This window comes from Mesitornis unicolor, unplaced genomic scaffold, assembly GCF_000695765.1.
Source record: "Mesitornis unicolor isolate BGI_N332 unplaced genomic scaffold, ASM69576v1 scaffold40508, whole genome shotgun sequence".
NCBI lineage: Eukaryota > Metazoa > Chordata > Aves > Mesitornithiformes > Mesitornithidae > Mesitornis > Mesitornis unicolor.
In genome coordinates, this window is record NW_010200547.1 from 39,139 (window position 1) to 60,991 (window position 21,853).

Consider the following 21,853-nt stretch of genomic DNA (forward strand, 5'->3'; position numbering starts at 1 on the left):
ACCTGTGTTTTGCTTTGGTTTTGGGTTTTTTTCCCCTAAAAAGTATATTTCAAATGGTGAAGGAGATGGAAAGGGCAGCCATAACTGACTGGTGCTCCAGTCTCCCCCATGACCAGGGGCATGCAGACTGCACCTTTAGCACACCCGAGACATTTCTCTAGCAGAAGTGAAAGAGAAGCAGCTATTTCTGGTTGAGAAAGAAAAAGAAGGTCCTCCAAGGAGGTACAGGGGACCTGTAGGAGTCCTGAGAAGCACTGGAGAAGAACGGAGAATGCTGGAAGCAGCCAACGCCAGCAGGAGAGGCTGGCACGGGGATGAGGGGTCCCAGCAAGAGCTGAGCTAAAACACAGAAGCAGCACTCCCGAAACTCCACCATCATATTAACCTGTTAATTTATACAGCAGCTCTGTACAAAAATAGAAAGGTTCTAATAAGATTAACAATATTAAATAAATATTTAATAGAAATAAAAAGTCTTTGGCCTAGTTCATAGCTCGTCCTTTGGGTTGATGTTCATTTCGCTGGGTCCGAGGTGCTCCTGGTCCAACATCGCAATCACTTCGTCCGCCTGGATTCGCTCCTGCAAGAGGGGAAGGAAAGAAACCATCACAGCAGAGCTTTAGCTGCTGAGAAGCTCACCCCCTGCTTCACAGCACAAAGGCATCAGGGTTTTGCTCTCTCCCTGTGTTTACTTTTGCTTGGTCTTTTTTTTTTATCCTTATATCCCAGAATTGCTATCAAAGGGAGTCAGAAGCTGGCACAGGAGGCTTTTAAAACAGGATTTGGAGGTCGTCTGTTGAAAAGGCACCACAGCCCAGCTCTCCCAAGGCATCTGGGTGCCCAGCCCCATGGATTTCAGGCTGCCAAACTGCTGCTGAGGACCTGGCATCGCTGGTCTCTGGGCTGCAGATGTCTGGGGGTGACTTCTCTTTTCATCAGTCCATCGCCACTAGGTGTCAGAAATGGCCAGCCCTACACCCTCACCCCAGCCCAATGTCGCACCCCATGGGCCCAGCACAATGTGGAAAACCCTTCAGTCCTGGGGTCACCAGCTCACGTCCCCTTGGTGCAGTGGATGGGGACGCTGCTGCAGGGTGTGCAAAACAGATGTGCTGGGACTACAAAAGGAAGATGGCCCTGGTTCCTCCAGGATGAGTACCCTCCCAGTTCCCCTTACATCGCAATGGAGGGACTCACCAGCTCTCTGTAAAGAGGGTCCAGGGTGAACCAGAGAGCCACAGCGCATCGCTGGCCTCTGGTAACTGCCTTCACCCCATGGGGGTTCTCACCGCCCGACGAGAAGCTGATCATTCGCCCGCATTTGGGTTTGATGGAGGCCTGTGGGGGGACACAGGGGTGGTAAGGAACAGCACAGCTGCATGCATGTCTGGGCTCACCATGGTCCAGGGCCTGGTGGACACACAGAACTTTGGGCATGGCTGTAAAAATGCATGGGGTGAATAGGGAGGTGTGAGGCCTGGGCCTGCTGCACAGATGCCACACAGAGAGGAGACAGTGGCGTGGAGTACTTGCAAAGCGTGCAGGTGATGTCTGTGGCAAAACAGGACCATGGCACAACTCCAGGGAGGTGCAGGCTAGCCCTGGTGTGGGCTGTGAACACCTCTTTCTGCTCTCTGCCGAGTCCATAATAGGAATCCTGCAGGACCCTAGGGGCAGCAGTGCCAACCAAATCAACCCTCCGACACTGGTCTTGGGTAGACGCACTCTCTCCTCCAAAATCTACTGGACTTCAGAGCCCCAGCACAGTGCCCAGATCCTCTGTCCAACCACAGAGGGCCTCCCAAAAGGCCCCATGTAGAGGTAGACGCTTGTGCCTGAGACCCATCCCTCCCAGAGACTGATGTCCACCACCATGACCTGCTCTGGGCTAGGCAGACATCACTTTGTGTTTGTCCTTCAAGCACGGACAGCTCTCAGCCATCCCTCTGATCTGCAGGATCCCTGCTTGGTGCAGCCTCAGAAGGGCTGTGCACCTCTGCCAGGAGAGCCAAAGGGCTCTTTGCAAGGTGGAAGCCACAGGCTGCTGAGGAACAGCGTTTGGTGCACAGCATCTACTCACCGTCACAGTTTTGGCATCCATCTCAGTGAAAATGAACTCGCCGCCTTCAAAATCAGCGTTCATGTACAGGAGGGCGCTGGGGGAGGAAGCAGGAGAGCCCTGTGAGGGGAGCAGTGGGGAAGGCATGGGCCAATGCCTGCCTCTGGAGCAGATCCCACATTACTCCACCAAGATGCCAGGGGGAAGAAGTCCTGGCTGGGGCCACCCAAGCTACCCAAATTTTGGAGCCACCACTGAAAACAAGCAGATCTCTTCTTAACTAGAGAAAAACCCTCAAAATGTCCCCTGGGTCCCACCAGCTCTCACCCTCCCCATTTTGCACTAAAAACACCTGACAGAGATACAGCCCCATGGGCCACAGTTGGCACCTCCCGACCCTATAATATCACAGAGCCATTACAGTTAAACTCTGGCTTGAAGCTTAGCCATGATGCTTGCTGCCACCAGAAATGACCTGCTGGACCTCACTTCTACCATGGCCATGAGCTTTAAGTGAAGCAGGATGTCCTTGCCTTAGGGAGGCTCCCTGGGCACTCCTCCTTCCTACCTGTAATCCCGAAAGGTGTAGGCAGGAGGCTCCTTCCAGCACTCGTTGGCCTCGGGGTCCAAGAGGCAGTTGTCAGCATGTATGGGGTGGCTCAGGTCATTCCTCCTCTCCTGCTGGCCTAGGCAGGACCATGTGGAGGAAGGGGGAAGGAGAAGGAGTGGATGAGATGGAAATGCCATGCTCTGGGGGGTCCGTCATGGGGTGGGAGCCTGCCCCGACCCCAGTCTGGGTAGTGTTCAGAGGTGAGAGGAGGAAAGGCAAGGCTGGGGAGAAAAGGCAACGTCTGAATACTCAGACCTGGACAGCTCTGCTTGTTCCTTACTGCAAGGCAGTGAGATGGAGAGCTGGGGTGTGGAAAGGAGAAAGGACAGCGAGAGGAGGCAGGAGAAGAGGGATGAGAAAAGAGGAAGAGTTGGAGTCATGAACAACAAGAGACATCCCAGAAATGAGCTTCTTCGGGACAGCAGTGCCCACCCTTTGCTGCTGTTCCCCAGCCCTGCCCCGGTCCCAGAGCTCTCACCAGAGAGGGCGGTGCGGCACACCAGGTGGGTGTAGGAGAAGTAGAGCGTGGAGTTCAGCATGAAGTAGGACTCCACGATCCTGCGGGCCTTCTCGCTGATGTCGTAGAAGAGACGAGCGCTCTTCAGCGGGACGCGGCCCTCATAGCCATACTGGGCAAGGAGAAGGGGCGAGAGAGGGTCAGCACTGCATGCTGGATGGGAGGAAGGGCATGGGGGGGGAGGAGGAGGAGGAGAGGAGATGTACCTTGAGGGCTTTGAGGACAGTGGCTCCTTCAAATCTCTCGTTGGGGGTGTGGGGGGAGGTTTTGCCCCTGTAACCATCTCCAGCCAACATGACGCCCTGGAAGACACAGACATAGGTGAGGGGCGAACTGGTTTCCTAGGAGAGGGTGAGTTGCAATGCAGCACCCAGCACCCTCTTCCCCAAATCCCCCAGGGCTGCATTCGCCAGGACAGGCAAGTCAGGTGGGAAGGTGCTGCAGCTCTCCATGAGAAAGGTCCACTCTGAGATGCTGGAAAACAGCCCCCCCATCTCCCAGCTGGGGATGTTCAGGCACCCCCAGTCCCTTCCCAGGCTTGGCTGATGATGAATGAGGAGGCTCAACCAGGTTTGTGGATGAGCATCCTTTGGGGTTGTGTATCACAGGGGACAATCAGCAATTTTGGCATGGGCTCTATCTTGCAGCACGTTTCTAAGAATGATCCAAGATGGAGCAGCAGCTCCTGTGCGGCAGCTATGGGTTTGTTATGGGGATGGGAATCGCAGCAACACTCAAGAGTGAAGCCAGGCAATGAGGAGAGCATCAGGCACTCAGCCCAGGTAGCAGCCATGTCCCCCCCAAGGGGACATCGCCCACTCACACTGGCCACCCTGTGAAGCTCTCGGCACTGCTCCTCCGAGATGACGTTGTCCAGCAGCACTCGCTGGGTGCCATTCAGCTGCTGCGAGTTGTAGACAAACTTCACGTCGCTGTAGAGAAGTGGACCCCCTGATGGAAAGAGAGACCGAAAAATGACCCTGCTAGACATGCCTCAGCCTCATTAATATCTCATGCCTTGGCTGAGGACCAGCTGAAAGAGTTGGGACGGGAAAGAGCTTCACAGCAGAGAGCGGAGTTTGGCCTCACATCAGCAACAAAGGCAACAGAAGCAACGGAAACACCCGGAGACGAAATCAATTTGCTGGAAGAGCATCAGCATTTTCCACTTTCTCATTAGCTGCCTTGCAAACACAGGGACTGCAGCCCAAAAATGCCAAAATCTGATAATTGGACATGATGAGCGACACAGACACTGGCTAGCCCGGCTCTCCTGCCCAACAGCCAACATCAATGGAGGCCTCAAGTTTCCACTGCATTTGCACTATGTGGACCTTGCCAGTTTGTCATACAAAGCTGCTCTCTGCAATTGTCATCAGTGGACTGGGGTTTTTTTTGTCTTTTACACACATAGGAAACCCAATGCAGCGCTGAGCTTGCAGCAAGCATCACTTGTGCTCCACCTACAAGCTGGAGGACTCCAAGGACAATCCTCCTGCACAGAGGCAAAGGAGCATCCCTTGCTCCTTGCCTCCAAGAACGGCTTGGCTGTGGTTTGGAGGTCCCAGGTAGCATCTCTGGGATGGGAACACAAATGTGGCTGGGCTCGCATGCTGCTGGGCTCCCATCCAGTATGGGGCCTTGCTATGTGCTGAGCAAATGGGCAATGAGGAGAGAGAGATCAGCTCTTTACAAGAGGTTTGGATCCATCCCCAGCAAATTTGCTTGATCAGATAAACACGGCAAGGCCACTAAATCCCTATCTTCTGAAGCCTGTTCCCCTCATGTCCTTGATGAGAGTGAATGAAAGAAATGGCAACAACAATAAACACCTAAGCCAGATGTTTTTTTCAGGAGGAAGGTAAAATACATCTAAATTGTGGGAAAAATTATTTGTTATTGCAGAGCCCCAATAAAACAGAGAAACAGAGCTGCAGAGCCCCAAGGAAACTTCTCTGATCCACTGCTTTTATAATTTGTACTTCTCCTGGCCAGTGAGGCACACTGTGGTTTTGGAAGGTCTCCTTGGCCTATGGAGGACATGTAACTCTGAGGGTAGAGCCCTGTTGCTAGCCCATATCTTTATTTCTGAAGAGTTAGGCTTTTCGGAAATGGAAAAGATAGGATGCTCCTCATGTCTGCTTTAATGTTCTTATTGCTCAATAATAGCTTGTACTGAAAATGCAGCTGGATCAGAAACAGGACTCTGAAATTTGGATGGACGGACCACTCGCTGGAGGAGTACAAAATTAAAATGGACTTTTCTTTTTCTCTTTTGGCCTTTCATCTTCTTTTTCCAAGTGAAAAGAGAGAAAGAAAAAAGACAACAAACAAAGCAAGCAGCTGGATGGACAAAATCCCTTTTTTTTTTAAAATGGTTTCAGTTTTCTTTGTAAAGTTGAAAACATTCTGCAAATAAACCAGAATAAAAGCACAGAGAGAAGAAAAAAAACGAGAAAGACGCACTCTGAAATTATTTGATTACAGAAGGTAAACAGGCCAACAAATATAAATCAACCAGCTCTTGGCCTAAGCAAGCTCTTCAAGATCTTCTTGTGGTATTTGCCTATTTTACGTATGGGTAGAGAAGGGATAACAATGAGACACTGAGCAGCTGGAGACAACTTGGGCCATGGAAAGCTGTGAAATTCCCCAAAACGTGCATTACAGGGAGGTTTAATTGCCTGCTGCTGTGGAGCTGGAGACACAAGACACCTCCTGGCTTGAGATCCTGTTGTTTTGCAGCGAGGAGCGCGCTTTGGTATTTGGCTACAGTATCGTTTTTCAAAATTGTTATGGGGGAAATCTTGTCTTTAGTAGAAGACGTTATGGCATTTTCTGTGGTTGCCAAAAATGTGCTGAAATCTGTTGAAATGCCTGCCGACGGGCCTTAAAACCAAGCGATTTGATGTAACCCAAGACATGAAATCACAAGCCAGTCCGCAAACAGGAATGGTTAATGCGGAGTGATCCAGAACATGGAGCAAAGCATCAGGACTGCAGTTCCCAAAACCTGATGCCTCCAGCATCCATCCTTCTGCAGCCTGGCCAACAGGGAATATTTACTCTTTAATTAAAATAATTAAAGATTAAATTTAATTAATTTAATCTTTAAAAATACCTAAATGCTGTGGCAGTACTGAAGAATTTTGTGTCTCTCAAACAAAACTTCAAGCCCTCAGATAGGATTGGCCCTCATGGCTCAGCCTTTCCAGTTTCTGGTAACAGGAAAAAACCCCTGATTTTTTGGAACACCTTCAATAGACTGACTTACCTTCCTTCAACTCTCGGTCTGGTTTTGGCATGGGTTTCTTTGTCAGGGACAACCGGGGCCCGTCCTCTGGTTCACTGCTAATACTCGATGGGACACTGAGGAGCAAGAGAGAAGAGGAACATCATGACTTTGGCCACAGGTCTCCAATTTTGGGAATTGTGCTGTTTTGTACCCCTTGGAAATAGATACATGAAAAAAAAACAGGCAAACTGGTACTTGTCTCGTTGACCAAAGTCGCTCTAGAGCATTGCTGGTTTGAGACACTCAGCTGAATTAAGGTGCAATGTTTGTAATGGTAAAGGGCAAAGGGCCATAATTCAAATATGATGGTGTGCTGGGGTGGATGGTGGCTCACCTGTGCTCATCCTGCCGGGCACCGTACCTGTTCCAGTAGTTCTGCGGGAAAAGAGAGAGGTTGTGCCACTTAATTTAATTAATTCTTAATTTACTGAAGCCAGAGAGCTACCTCGCAGCCAGAGACATCAGCCAGCTCTGAGGTGTGGCTCCATCCCACACAACTTTGGGCAATTGCCTTGGGTGACCAAATGGAAAATCTACCCCAACCCAAACTGGCATCATATGAAGAGTAGAAACCGGGTCAAAAACCAGCTCCTGAGTCCCCTACATGGGACTCGCTTTACAGTAGAGAGGGGAAGCTGGCCCTAAAGCTATGAACCCCTAAAAGTCCTTGCCACGGCGGTCCTAGGCATTACCGGCTCTGTGTAGCTGTATCCCAGGCCGGCCGCAGCCACCTGTAAGAGGTGAGACTCCAGCTTATGGCGCCGCAGCAGCGTTCTGGCTTCCTGAAAAGAAGAGAAAAAGGAGAACAGTTGCACATGCAGCTTTCACAAGACATGGGGAATGGGCCCTTGCTTCAAGAGGGGTTTGCTTTTCACGCAACACCGCAGCCTCCTATGGGGAGAGGGATGCTTGGGTCACACCTCAGGTCGACCCTGGACACAGGGCTGAGCAGGGGCCCTTTTTGTAAATAAAACACTGGGTTTTCTCTTAGAAATTTGCTTTGCAAAGCAAAAACCAGGTTTTTGTTGTTTGGTTGGTTTTGGTTTGGTTTGGTTTGGTTTGGGTTTTTTTGTTGTTTTTTGTTGGTTTTTTTTACAGAAAACTTCAAAATACTGGAAACAATGAAACGTTTTTGTCAACTTCAGGTTTTGTCCCTACATTCACTTTGTGAGAAGAAATAATAATTGTTCTTGTTTTCCGTTTTATCATTTCCCTTCTCTTTTTTAGCATTTTACCAAATTCACCTCGGTTTTCCTGCAAATCAAGAAATTCCCAAAGGAATGGAAAACCCAATTCCTGTCCCCTCTCTGCTTACAGTGGAAGGGGAGAAAGCCTCAGCAGGGATGGGATGGACTGGGCTGGGCTGCAGGAAAGCCTCCGAGCTGCTTTTATTCCTGGCTGATGCTTTTGTTAAAGCCTCCCACCAAGGTGGCCCTTAGGTGATGCTCACCTTTCTGGGTTTGATGGAGCCTGGATCCATTGCACCTTCCAAGAGGCCCTCATAATAACCCGCATTCTCCAGGACATCCTCATCGTCCGGGTGGAAGAGGAGGTAGGACTTGGCACACTCCAGGGCTTTCACATAGTCACCAACTGGGAGGCAACACAACAGTGGTCAAGGGGGGCAGAGGGGGCACAGCCCCGCTGGCAATGCCAGGGGCTCCCAAACAATAAGGCAGGACAGTATTTTCAGGAAAGAGTTCTTAGCACAAGCCTGAGAAAGCAGAATTATGCCTAGATTTTTCTTTTATGAAGCAAGAACATCATCAAATATTACGCAGGGCCACACAACTGGAAGTATTTTATAGCACTGCCAACTCCTGTTACTTTGTACTGTTGCAAACTTCTGCAGCTTTACTGGGAATCTTAAAATATTTGGTAATTAGCAAAAATTAGCATCTTGGGATAAGCTTGGGCTAACTTGTATAGCTGTTATATATATTAACTGAGAAAATATATCAACTAGTTTCAGAAACCGTGAAACATAAATCCCCAGAACTTTAATATCAAAAGGCCAATGAAAAGACCCTTAAAAAAGCACGATTTATTTAAAGAAGAATAATGTTTAAGCTAAAGGTTGGGCTTTTAAAACATGACTGATGATTGAAAACACTTTACAAAAATACTGAACAGCACATCAGTCAACCTGACTTTTGAAAAGACAATTTCCAATGTCTTTTGCTTCCTGGCTCTTTCAGACCGTGCCACTGCATCGCTGTAGCACAGACATCACGGGGAAATATCCCGATTTCTCCATGAAACAACTCAAATTTGTACAAAAAGTAACAGAATTCAGCAAGCGCTATGAGGAACATGAAGACAACCTTTACCTCTGTAATAAGCAAACTGCAAGTAGTCGTAATGGAGGGGAAGGAAATTTTCGATGGGCGAGATCCGGCCCGAACGCGTGGCGAGCTCTCGGACACAGTCGTGTTTGCAGGCCAGGACTTGCATGTAGTGATCTGCCAAGAAAAGAGAAGATGGTCTGAACCGAGAAGGGTGGTGATGGTGCCGAAACGAGGATGGACAGAGGTTGAATCTCCCCAGCTGAACGACACACGGCTCATGATGCTCTGGTCCAGCCTAGAGAAAGAGCTCAGGCTTCAACGGAGAGTAACAGTCACATTTTCGCCCCCTTGAGAAACGCCTTTCTCCTTCTGTCAACTGCAGAGGGAGCCTGAGCATCTCTTTTGTGTGTCGGGAGCTGCTGCCGCTGCCCAGGAAAGCTGGATGGGCGCAAGGGATGTGCGGGTGGCCGGTCCATCTTCAACCCCAAGAGCCAAACCAAAGGGGAGGACACCCACAAAGCATACAGAGATGTGAAGACAAAGTGGCCACATGAAAGTCATTCCTACTGCTCGCCTTTAATCCCCTTTTCTGCAGCAACAAAGCTCAAGAGGGCATGGGGAGATTTAGCGGAGAGGGGTCAGTATGCCTTTTCAGGCACGGCCGAGCGAGGCATCCACACTATGAGATCGAAAGGTGTAAGGTGCAAATATTGGCAGCAATATATAAGAGATAAGGATCTCCCATATATATGTGTTTGCTGCTTGTCAAAGAAGATGAGAGATCTCCCATAGAAGCACAAGCACGTGGTAAACATCTGCCATTAGCAAGGTCTCTTAATTGGTGGGACTCCACAATATAGGCATTGTGTCAGCTGTGTGATTTCGAAGCCAATGCCGACATCTGATTCCAGTTTGGAGCCTTTGCTGCGATGTACTTACAAATCTCCTTTGCTTGCTCTGTCTCTGTACACCGTTAAAAACCGTAAGAAACAAACACGGGCTTGAAAAAAAAAAAATACATGTGCTCAGCTACCAAAGCATTTCTTAGAGCTGCCAAAAAAACCGCCTGAGGAATTCATAATTAAATCAAGTGGAAACTCAAAACAGCCCCCATTTGCTCTGGGCAGGTAGTCTGAGTAGTTATCATCTGATTTACTATACACATCCAGGGTATTACGTTAAGGGAAGGAAAAAGACATAAATAATTTTGTTGTAATTTAAAGCTATTTAAGCATCCTAGACCTGGAATAATCCATCACTGAGAAGCACTGATTTTTCTTGGGACAGTCAAGGTGCCCTAGAAACAGCCCATTTAGACTGGAATAGTCATTGAAACGCATCTGTCCCTGGGGTGGAGAGGTGAGAGCGTTTCAACCCCACACAGCAGCGCAGCAAATAATCTTGGGACTGAGAAGAGAAACGAGTTTTGGAGAAACTTGAACTTATTTCCCTCTGTGCACCCTCATTTCCCCAATTCTTTGGGTGTCTGAATGGCTCTGGGGTTTGAAGTTGTTATCCTCACACCATGACCACGTCATGGTTCAGCACGGAAACATCTCTTCTGCTCACCGGGGCTGCACTCAGCTTGGACAGCACAGAAAGGATTTAACAGAGACCAAATCCTGTTTGAGGAACAGCAGATTCTGGGTTTGCTTTGCCACTGCTCTCTTGGAGGGCTCGATATGGCCCTTGTTGTCCCAGTCATGGCTTTAAAGGCAGGCAACATCTGCTGACAGTGACACTGGTACCGAGCCAGCCCTTACAACACTTTTCATGTTTTTTGCATGGATAAATAAACCCAAAAAAGGCAGCTTCTCATCCGGTATGTTGGTGGTTTCTTCTCGTGGTTGTTTCAATTAGATTTCCTGTCTCGACACAAACAGAATTATGCAAACCCCCCAAAAAAATCTGCATCCGAGTGTTTTCCACACAAGAAGCAAAACTCCAGAGCCTGATGCAACTACAAGACCATGAGCAGATAAATAAGATTTCTGTCACTAAACAAACCTTAATTTATTGCTCTTCTTTTCCTTACAACTAATTAAATGTAATCCCATTTCTACGGAGAATGAACCCTTTTAGTCCCCTCTGGCTCAGAGCCACACGTGCAAATCTGAAGATTACACAGCAACGTCCAATTCTCTCCAGAGATTTCAGTCAAGATCATAATTAGGTGGGCCTCCACTAATGACAAACCCATCCTTTTGGACAGGGAGCAAATCTATGTTCTGAGTCTTTCTGGCAACTTTCCTGGCCATCTGGAGCATGGCCAAGAGGACTCTGCTGCTCTCTTCATATGCACTGAAAAACAGAAAATACAAACAGAGGCCAGCAAAGTCTAGATCCCAGTAAGGTATGTGAGACTGTACAGGGGGGAACTGAGGCAGTTTATGTTAAATCACCTATACTTCCAGCTGTTACAGAAAGCTGCAAATGCTCCACACATCTGGAAATGCAATTCCTCCAGCCCAGTGCCTATTCAGGACCAAATTGAGATATTCCCTGTCCTTGGGATTTGCATCTTCTGGCTTTCTGAGTGCCTCCTGCAGTGTTACTCACCAGCAGCAGTGATGGAAGGGATTTCACCAAATGCAGTCAAAACCCCAAATTCAGTAATTAAAAACACTGCAGGGCCAAGGGTGAGAACCCTAAAGACACAGAAATATCTCACCTGCAATAGCTTCGTAGAGGCCAGCCTTATATTCCAGATACTCGTGCTCCTCAAACTTCTGAGGTCCCTCGCACATGATCTGGCAATCTTCATCCTCAGAGTAGTACCCTACCAACGCACGCTCCAAGAAGTCAATGGCCAGCTCGTACTCCTCCTTGTCATAGTGCTTTACACCAGTGCTGTAGTCCTCCTACAAAGGAGGGGGCAGAAGACAAGACCATGAGCAGGCTCAGACCGCAGAATCCTGCCCTCTCCAACTGCAGGTGCTACTCGAGAGAAGGTTCAATTGGGCAGGGACAGAAGGATCTCCCTGGGTATCTATCAGGCACAGGCGGTTGTACCAAACTACATCTAAGCCATCAATGGACCAGTGGAACCTCATAAACCCGCCTAAATGCTCTTCTCAACTCCTCCATACTTCAGAAATCCATAAGCCAAGATCTGTCCCTTTGTGCCCATCGTCCATCAAAGCTGCCTGCTGGTGCATGTTCACTGCTATGGATGACCCCAGAGTGTCCTGAAGCGAAGGGCCAGGCTGGGGACATATCCATCAAACCAGGTTGGGGACCCAGCCATCAAACAAAGGACAGAGAGCACGTAGATAAAGTAGGAGCGGGCTTGCCTTAAAGGAGAGCACTGAAAGGGAGGGTTTGTTTCACTGAATTTTAATATGGACCCTGTTAAGAGTCTCCCTATTCATAGATAATGCTCTCTTGGCCTCGTGAAGCTCTTCTTTCCAGACTGCCTGACACTGAACCCAAGCACCTCTTTAACTCAGACTCACCATGTGCTGTTTGGCCTCCCGGTCAACCAAGCTGACCTTCCCTGCCGTGGTCTTGTAGTTCTCGATGTCCTGCTGTATCTCCATGTGCTCGGGGTTTGCCATGAAGAAGGTGTGAGCTGCATTTGCTGCCTCCTCCAGCTTGTTCAGCTGTAACAAGACAAGAAAGACTGCGTTGGTGATGTAGGACAGAGAACAGCACAGCTTATGCTGCAACATCTGAGACCTGTACCCCTGACACTCTTTTGACACCACTGGACTGGGCAATGATGGGATAACCAAGGAAAACCTGAGCATAGAGGCTAAAAGAAACAGCTGACATGAGAGGAAAGACCAGCAACGTGAAATGGGAAGAGCTGGAGTTCCCAAGAGGCACACAGGTCACTTATCTGTCTGCAACATGGTCTATCAGTGACGGGGTCCAGCCTATTTGCCATCTGTGCATCCTCCAAACTCATCTACTCCAGGCCCTGCACAGTCCCAGGTGAAGAGATGCCTTGGAGGCTGAGCTACATCCAGGCTAAGGACTTCTGCTTGTAAACAGGGACTTTGGACTATTTATTATTGTTTATCAGCTGTGTATAGCTGCGCAAATCACAGGCCTTCTCCTTGAGGGATGTCCCTGAGTGTGTGTCCCCTATGGCGATTTTGCACATGCAGCTCATGAAAGCTTTGTGGTGAAACAAGGAAAAAAGGCAAAAGATTTGGTATGGGCACTTGGCAACAGCATGGCAAAAACCTATTTTTATGCCAAATGCTGCTCTGAGCAGGAATATCTGAAGTGGGACAAGAGGGACAGGTTTGGTTAGGCTGGACAAGGAGAAGCCTCATGGAAACACTGAGCCCACACCAAATCTGCTCCTATTTGGAAAGCGGAGCTGTCTGCCAGCGTTAATAAAATACCCCAGTTGTGTAACGGGCAGAACGGTGCCTCCTTTCCTGCTGCTTGGCAAGACTTGAGGAAACACAGGGTGAAAACATGCATTATTTTTGCAAGGTAACCATCTCTAGGAGCGGTGTGGAGGGAGCGTGTTTTGGCTGCGAAGGAAGCAGCAAATGCCCTTTGAAACTCTGCTCTCAAACACCATTTCCAAGTGGCAAATATTTTAAAAATTACTGTAACAGGTTTCCTTTGGCTTTTCGTCAAAACGGGGTGGAATTAGAAAGTGCAGCAAGCTGCTAAAAACCATTTTTGTATTAAAAAAAGGAGATAGGTGATGGGAGCACAACTAAAAGGTGAAGGAAACGGGGAAGATGCAGAGCATTGCAGGACATGCACTGAATCCCCCAGAGAAGTGCCTAGCGCTTTCATTTGGGCTATTTAGATCAGGATGAGTGCAGACAGTCTGTAGAGCAAACAAGGGGGCTACCGTGAGTCCAACTGGTGGCAACTGGAGACATCGCGGCTGTTGGAAATCACTGGTCAGGGATGCCTGGGTGATTCTGACAACAAATGGGAGCAGATACTCAAATCTACCAGGAGATTTATGAAATGGGCACTTTTGTATCAGACAAGTCATTTTGGACACACTCTCACTTTGCTCACTGGGGCATGGAGATGTTTTGAAAGCAGGTACCCAGGTACATGAAGAGTTCTGGAGAAAAAGCCCAGCCATCACCACTGACCAGACCTGTGACAGGTGGGTGCTCTCCTAAACACCATCTGCCGCTCCAGCACAGCCAAAATTGCTTGTCCAGTTCCCAAAAAGGCCAGGACAGAGCTGGCTGAAGCAGCACGTGTGCATATCTCTGAAAGGAAGATGAAAGCTCGGGTCAGACAGCATCCCAGCCCGCTCCCCAGATCTGACCTTCCAACACCAAAGCAGCACAGTGCTGCCATACCCACAGAAACGCAAAATATGCACCTTGAGTTATTCAGGATTAGCTCCGTGCTGACAACGTACACAGGGGAGCCAGCTTTTACTGCAAAAACAGGATCTATTCCAGTTCTTTGCTTGGAGTTTCCCTAAGGACACCACTCTCCAGCATAACCCCTTGGCTTCTGAGCAGGTGGGCAAAGTCACTGTAAGGATTTTTTATCCAGCACACAAAATAAAAAAATCACCAAATCCCTTCAGTGCAGAAATAGCTTTTGTTTTTTTACATATATATTCCTATTCAGAAACATACATCCCATCCTGAAAAAGCTCATCTCAACATAATCCCATCATGGAAACGCTCCTCACAGCTGGGCAGCAAGTGATGCGGGATAAAGGACCAAGCGGAGCATCTCAGGATGGGAATTTTCAGGTGATGCTGAGTGTAGGTGGGATTACTGCCGCTGCCAGTAATTAGAGAGGTTGAGATAGGGCCAAAGGTTTGCTGTAGACACACGAGTGGCTGGCCTGATCCACAGAATTGTTATGGAGCCACTATGTGAGCTGCTCAGGAGACCCAAATTCTTCCACACCACACCACAAGCATCCTGCCCATGCTGGCTTAAAAGAGACCAAACGCATCTCAGCCAGAGAACTGGTCTCTCGAGATGCAAGCTGCCATAGTCTACTATGGGACAGTCCTCTTTTCCTTTGGTTCTCGCTCCTTTTCGGAAAGCTGTCGAAAACTGTCACAGATCCTAGGCTGGGCTTCCTTCTTCCTGGATAAAACCCACCCTGATTTCCAGACACAACAGCAAATCCCTTTCCTGCCCTTGAAACAAGGCTCATGCTGTGTCCAGTCCTGCTGGCTCTTTGCAGCAGTGATGACCTTTGGATTTTTGCTAAGTGGACTCAAAGCAGAATGTTTAAACTCAACGCTTTTCAATTTATCATGTCCTGTGTTTGCCTTAGAAACACCCAAGTAATACAAAGAATCCAACAGCTGCTGTTTTGGGGAGTTTTTAAGTAGATACGTGTATATGAAAGCAAATTCCTAACTGGTAAGACACGTTCAGAGACTAGCACTGACATTAATTATGAAACACTCCAGGGAAACTTTTGCCAAAACCCTCCGAATTCACAAGGAGCGGGATATTTTGGTGTTTAAAGGTCTGGGCTGGGACTCAGGACACCTGGACTCAGTTCCTGGCCCTGTCACAGTCTCACTGTGCAGCCATCGGAAAAAAACATTTTGTTTGCTTTGTGCTTGATTTTTCCATTGTCTGAAATGAGTAACAATAAAAATAACAGCATTTCTCCCACAGGGTAATAATTTTGTTTGTTTAGATGGCAAGAAACTCGGGGACCATAAGCACATGCACGCACGTAACGCGAGGGGATTTTGATCTTGTACAACCATCACTGAATGAAAACCAGCAAGGAAAACATGACAACTGGAGAATCACAGCCTCAATATGTGCTCTAAGGTCTGCTTGTTCACCCCACTGCAATGAAATCACCTAACTATTGCTGCAGTTTTGGACCAAATCCTGGTTATTTTGACCAGAGAGGACACCCGAAATCCAAACACCAGCACTAAGGGAGCTCTGGGAACACCCTGTCCATTTTGATCTTACCATGCCCACGATCAGAGCCAAGAAGGGGAAACCACAACAATTAAGTGTTTCTGGGTTTTGATGCTGAAAAATACATTTTTTCCCCATTCAAATGTTAGGAATGTTTCATTTCGCACTAAAACAGCTAAATTATTTTAAGCGGCAAAACCTCATATGAAAGAATTTCAGCAAACTGCAAGTGTTCGGGTTCATTGCCATCTGGGATGGTGCTGGCCTGGGCTTCAATGGGATTGCAACTTCCAACCTGCAGCAGTGGCTGGGATTAGGAAGGCTAATTAAGAAGGCTGTTTGAAAAGCATTAGACAGGACCCAACACAGGCTGGAGACAGGACCTTGAGTGAACATCTTGAGCATCACCATACCATCAATGCCAACTCTCACTGATAACAGTTGAGAAGATCCTTTACGGAGCTTTCATGATGAAACACTTCATACAACATTAACAGTCCCGTAACAGTTCATTCTTGTACCTGTCAAACTAGGGATCAGCCAGTGAACTCCAAGTCAAGCAATCTCATTGCTACCTGAAAGACCACTGTCCCCAATGTGCCGTGGTTAGGAAATCAACTGTCTCACTAGAATACGTCTAATTTGCTGTTTGAGCTCATCGTCACTTGGGCTGCTGCCTCCCTCAAAGAGGAAAACAGAGGAACCACCTCATCACTAACAAGACATGATATAACCAAGACCGCACACTGGTTCTGACAACAAGTTTCCATTTCATTGAACGGATTATCAGATATTGGCAACCGTCACACATTCTGAGTGACTGCCTTAATCCAACCTGTTTCTATATTAAGAGCATGTACGACATAGCTTCAATCAAAATGTCTTTTTTTGGAGGGGAAGACAAGTAAGGCTTATACACTGGAAAATGTGCCGTATCCCTCAAAACCCCAGCTCTCCTTCCCATGCCAAGACCAGACCTCCCTGCACATAACTCCAGTTCACTGCTGAGTGCATGACACCGAGCTTGTGAGAAAAAAATTTCAAACCATTCATCTGACTGAGAAACCAAAGCCTCAGACCTTCAGACAGCTCTTGGTTTGCTGAGCAGATATTGTTTTTTCAAACTTTTCCATGCTGCTGTGTTGTGTCAAAGGCTTAGCGCAGAGGAGGGAGGCTCTGGAGTCAGTAAGCGCAGATAACAAGGGAAATAAAAGGTTCAGTGTCATGAAGGATTAATCTCGTTGTGTCTACGCAGAGATTACTGCCCGGGCGAGTAGCAGCAAGCGGTAGTGAGACGGCTATAAATAACGTGTGACCTCAGCTCAACTATCTCATTATTGCAAATGGAGAAGGAAGAAATTCTCCAGAGAAGTTAATCAGGAATGGATGATGATGGAAACATTCCTTTGCTGCACATTTGCAGAAAGATGCTGCAGCTGTCTGCAACCCACAATGGCACCCACCGGCCCCTCAGAAACACTAAAATCAGCAAAGCAAGGCAAGCACATGGCAAAAAAAGGATCTCAGTCAGGTGTAGAGAATAGGTACCAAGATGTGAGGCAGCCTTGGAGTTCATTAACACCTCATCCCCTGCTCTCCACAGAGTTTACCAGTTTCTTCTCTTCCAACTCAAGATAAATAGGGTTGGTCCTCATCCTTCCTACTATGGAGACGGGGGCAGCAGAGCTGCCTTCCTGGAAGCTTCACATGCATCTTTTCAGAGAAAACTTCATCTCCATTTTCAAAACACAGCCAACCTTCACTGTGCTTTGGGCGGTTCCTCTCAGCCCAGTGCTGCTGCTCACCAGTCGCTCTGGTAGACCCAAATCCAAGGCAGAACAAATTGGAAGAACTGGCACAGGGAAAACTTCGCATGAGAAAGGAAACTCAGGAAGGGTTTGGGGTTTTTTTTGTTATTCCAACACTCAATTTTTCAGGACACAAACACTTACGGGTTGGTAGGTACATGGTCAGAAGAGCTGACTAGACATTGAATTAGCCTCCATAAAGTGGCGGATACTTGGAAATTTAAAACCAAACTGAACAAACAGCTTCAATATTCTTCATGGAACAAATTATTCCAATTAACCAAGACAAAAATCAGATTTCCTAACAAATCTCTTCCCTTTGACCATGCTGGCAGTGTTTTACAGAAGTACACACATATGTGCTGATCGGACTGACTGCATCCTCAGCCTGAAAAGGTCATTTTGCATTGAGACAGCTAATTAGACTGAGACACTTCCTTCCCTCTCTGACATGCTCCTCTTAAACTGTTCCTGGGCAGGTAAAAATGAAGATTTTTCACGTGTTTCTGCATTACTCACAGCAATTGACTTGTGAAACCACTTCCCACAGAAATCTCAAACACAGAGAGGCATCACAGGATTCACCAAGCACCGAGAAATGTGTTTGTGTTTACTGAACCTTTGATCTGATTGTGGAAAACACAATGCGAGATGGATTTTGTCCTGTGTAAACACTACCATACTCTGACGACAGCTAAAAGTTGCGTGGGAAACAACATTTTCAACAAGGAAAAGATTCCTAGAATATGCAAAAGGGGGGCTCTCCTGGCAAAAAACCAAAACCCCTAGAACTGGGATTTTAAAGCTTGGGCAAGAAACACCTTGTAGATGGGATTCTTCCCTTCATGCCAATATAAGACCACCAAGATCACAGGCAGGAGCTGGCAATACATGGCTTTCAGCACACTGTACAAAAAAAAAAGCCACTTTTATCTGCAGATAGGCAACCAGTTGTTCCCTTCCCTCCAGCTACAAAACACAACCATGATGGCCATACTGCAGTCAGTGGTGTAAAACACCCTGCACCCTGGACCATGGGCTCTGAGCAGCTCCTCTGAAAGCTGTATCTGGCTAGAAATGGTCTCCTTTTCTATTTTTAAGGATGCTAGCACAATTTGAAAGCTGAGTAAGGGCTGCCCTTATAATTTCCCTTGGAAGAGGTGGAATGTGTTCAGTCCTCATGGACCTGTGCAGATGGTGCCTCGTGAGGCTCCTACACCCCGGCGTTTTCCTTGGTCAGGTAATTAGAGATGAGTAGCATGGGAGAAACAATATACTTGATGACTAATGGCAAGGAGCAGCACTAGATACGAGAAGGTGGGGGATATAAAGCCAGCCAGGCTTTTCACAGCAGGGGCTTTCTCCCATGTGTCCTTCCACCTGCTCTTACAGCATCCCTGGGGCAGTCCCAGTCACTGCACACCTGTGAAAGCATCAGTCAAAGATAAGCCAGTGTGGTTTAAATTAATGAAATAGTATGTGACTGTCCCCTCCTCATAGACCATCATGGGCCACAGCCAGTTAGACAAGTAATGAGCTTTCATCTGAGGCCAGTGGTCCCCTACAGAGGCTCAGAAATACCTGAGAGGACAGAGGTGAACCTCGCTAACCCCTCTGGCAAGGAGCAAGGGACGTCAAGGCTGGAGTGCTTCCATCTGATGAAGGCTAAAACTGATGCTTTTAGGGGAAAAAAAACAGAACAGAACAACTTTGGTGGGCAGTTAAAAGGACTGAGGGACACATCAAGTAAGCGTGAGTCAGCACAGGAAGCAGACGGACGCTCCCCAGCAGCAGAGATGCCACAGGAACATAGCAACTGTCTGCATTTCAACAAAGTCTTCCAGCCTCAGGAGCCCAAAAGCATCCGATCCGGGCCAGAAACGAAGCAAACTCATCTGTGATGAAAGAACTGAAGCGATGATACAGCAATGGCACGGGTGATGCTTGGGAGAGCATCACTGGATGATGCTTTTGCAGTTTTATGGTGTCTAAGATCCCAGCACAGGTATAATCCACAACACGGAGTCACCGGCACAGAAGGAAACGCATGGGGATGAGAGCTACACTTCTGGGACCTAGTTGGTTAACAAATACTACACAATAACCTGCAGGCTGTGCATGACAGGGTGATGCCATCCACATAATAAGGCAAAACAGCTTATTCTGGTAAACTTCTGGACACCTGTACTTCTGTCTGCGAAGGACTGATGGCATTTCTCTGGTTTGGTTGCAAGAATGCAGCGATGCAAGTCAGAGACAAAATTAGCAGAAATGTCACATATTCTCTGTTTCTCCTACTTTTATGTATCTTCGCTCTCTGAGATGCAGCAGCTTTACAGGTTAGATGTGAATTTTCCCTGCCTCGCTGGACGCTGCAACTGGTCAAGCTGCGCTTGTTGATAGCATCAGGGACTGGGGCAGGCTCCTAACTAAGCTGTCTCCATGTCGATATCTCTACAGAAATAATTACTAAAATACTTCAGGAAAACATAACAGAAAAAAATCTGAGACAAACAGACAAATTCTTACAGCAGAAACTTTCCTCCCTTTCCAGGGTTTAGCAATGGCTCTGCACCTTCTAAAAGAGTCAGACATGATGAGCTGTCGAATGTCCTTCGGGAGCCAAAGTTTCCTGTGAAAATGCATCTGCTTGTCTGCTGCTACTCCACATCATCCAAGTGGCTACGCATGCCCCTAGAAAATGCCTTTCTGAGAGGCCGAGTGGATTACTCACGACCATCCTGGAGCCAGGGAGCCACACTGATCTGGTGATAAAATGATGTTCCTTCTTTGTAGCCCTTCTCTGAGGTAAACAGAGTTTCGTCAAATGCCTTATCTAAGCCCAGTCCCAAAGCTTGAAGACTGCCTCTCCCTACCGTGAGCAACAGAAAGGGCATCTCCTACAGAAGAGGTTATCTCCTCTGCCCCAAGCCATGATGGGACAGCAAAGGGAGAAGCAAACAAACCCAAAATCCCAAGGAGAAAACAAACTCGGAGCATATCTATGCACCACCCCCTCACCCAAAATCCTTGGCAGTCTTAAAGGAAATGGTTTTAATTACTGTGGCTTTTTTCTGGAATACCTTTTTCAGGGCTCGATTCATAAACCAGCAGATCACGACTCGCAACTGCTGAATGAGAGGAACCGACATAAAATAAGTGGACACTCGTGGGCAGAGTGTAAGAACACGGCAGATACACAGCAACCCTCGCATGCAGGGTGTCCTCAGCAAAAGCAGCAGCTCACAGGCTTCCCAAATCAGGGATTGCCTCTGGACCACACTGCTTAAAAGCCACAGGTGGACCTACCCGCCAGGGAGCTCCGTAATCCTTTCTGGAGCCTATTTATACACGCTGCAATAAAGAAGGGATTTAGGAGATTTTAAGACTTTGGTATATTATTTTCACCAGAGTAGATGTGTGGCTGAGAAAAACCCACTGCTGGGCTATGGTAGAGTTTTCAGAAGACGTTCCTCCAACATTCGTTCATTACACCAAAACTCAAACCTATCCGAGTAACAGGGATGAGTTTTCCCACAAAAATGCATCTTCTGAAATGAAGGCAGACAAAACGGGGCAGGGGAGGAGGAATCCAAAACCCACCCTCTCACCCAGGACCCGACGAGCACATTGGGTCTCAAGGGCGCTCTGTTGGAGAAGAAACTTGTATTTAATTTGGAAAGGATCTCATTCCACCCTTGCATATCTGACTCTTGCCCTATTCCAGCTTCCCAAGCTTTGATAAGCGCTGTGACTAATTAGAGAGAGGAATTACTGGCTTCAAGAGAAGAGCAACACCAGAATGATGTAGCTCAAGGGCACGTCATGGATGGGGTTCACTGCTGCTGTGGCTCTTGATGCAGCTCCAGCCTCTCCTGTGGAGTTACACCAGGGTGAATTTGGCTCCGTGCTTCAGCAAGTGAGGCCGCGTACCACTTGGACAACTGCCTCCATACATGACACACACCACAGCGCTCAGCTGGATTTGCTGCTTCTGAAAGGAAAACACTGCTCGTTTTCCCCAGCCATAGCTTGGTAATCATTACTGAACACTTATCAACTAGACGGCCTTCATTTCCTGAGAGCCTGGACCTAATTACACCAGGAAACACTCTACTTTTTCAACAGATGCTGAGAAATGTTGGTTTCTGAGCCCTCCTCCTACAAAGCCAAACATTACCCTGATTAGCAGAGAGGAGGGGGAAAATACAGCCAAATCTCAAACTGCAAACTGCAGTGATTATTCAGAGATGTCCTGGCTTCACTCTATGTCATTAATAACAACAATAAAATGTCACAGCTATTTAATCTCCTTTCCCTCCCTCATTAATCTCAGCTGAGGCCCCTGCAGAGAGGTATCATTTTCCCTGGTTCCAGGTATGGAGCTCAACGGCTCACGACAAATCAGAACCAGATCCCGA

The 21,853-nt window shown here is 47.7% G+C and overlaps 1 protein-coding gene across 1 annotated transcript; it reads right to left on the minus strand.

The window, feature by feature from the left end:
* Positions 1–389: 389 nt before the first annotated feature.
* On the minus strand, positions 390–12,371 carry LEPREL1 (leprecan-like 1). Its single transcript, XM_010189796.1, has 14 exons — positions 12,225–12,371; positions 11,441–11,630; positions 8,812–8,943; positions 7,932–8,074; positions 7,174–7,263; positions 6,816–6,856; positions 6,461–6,555; positions 4,010–4,137; positions 3,393–3,488; positions 3,148–3,298; positions 2,628–2,745; positions 2,081–2,156; positions 1,198–1,338; positions 390–580 (listed from the first exon to the last, which is right to left on the minus strand). Exons 1-14 carry the CDS (start codon positions 12,324–12,326, stop codon positions 488–490), a joined length of 1,596 nt encoding a protein of 531 aa, XP_010188098.1. The 5' UTR covers positions 12,327–12,371; the 3' UTR covers positions 390–487.
* Between the last annotated feature and the right edge of the window lie 9,482 nt (positions 12,372–21,853).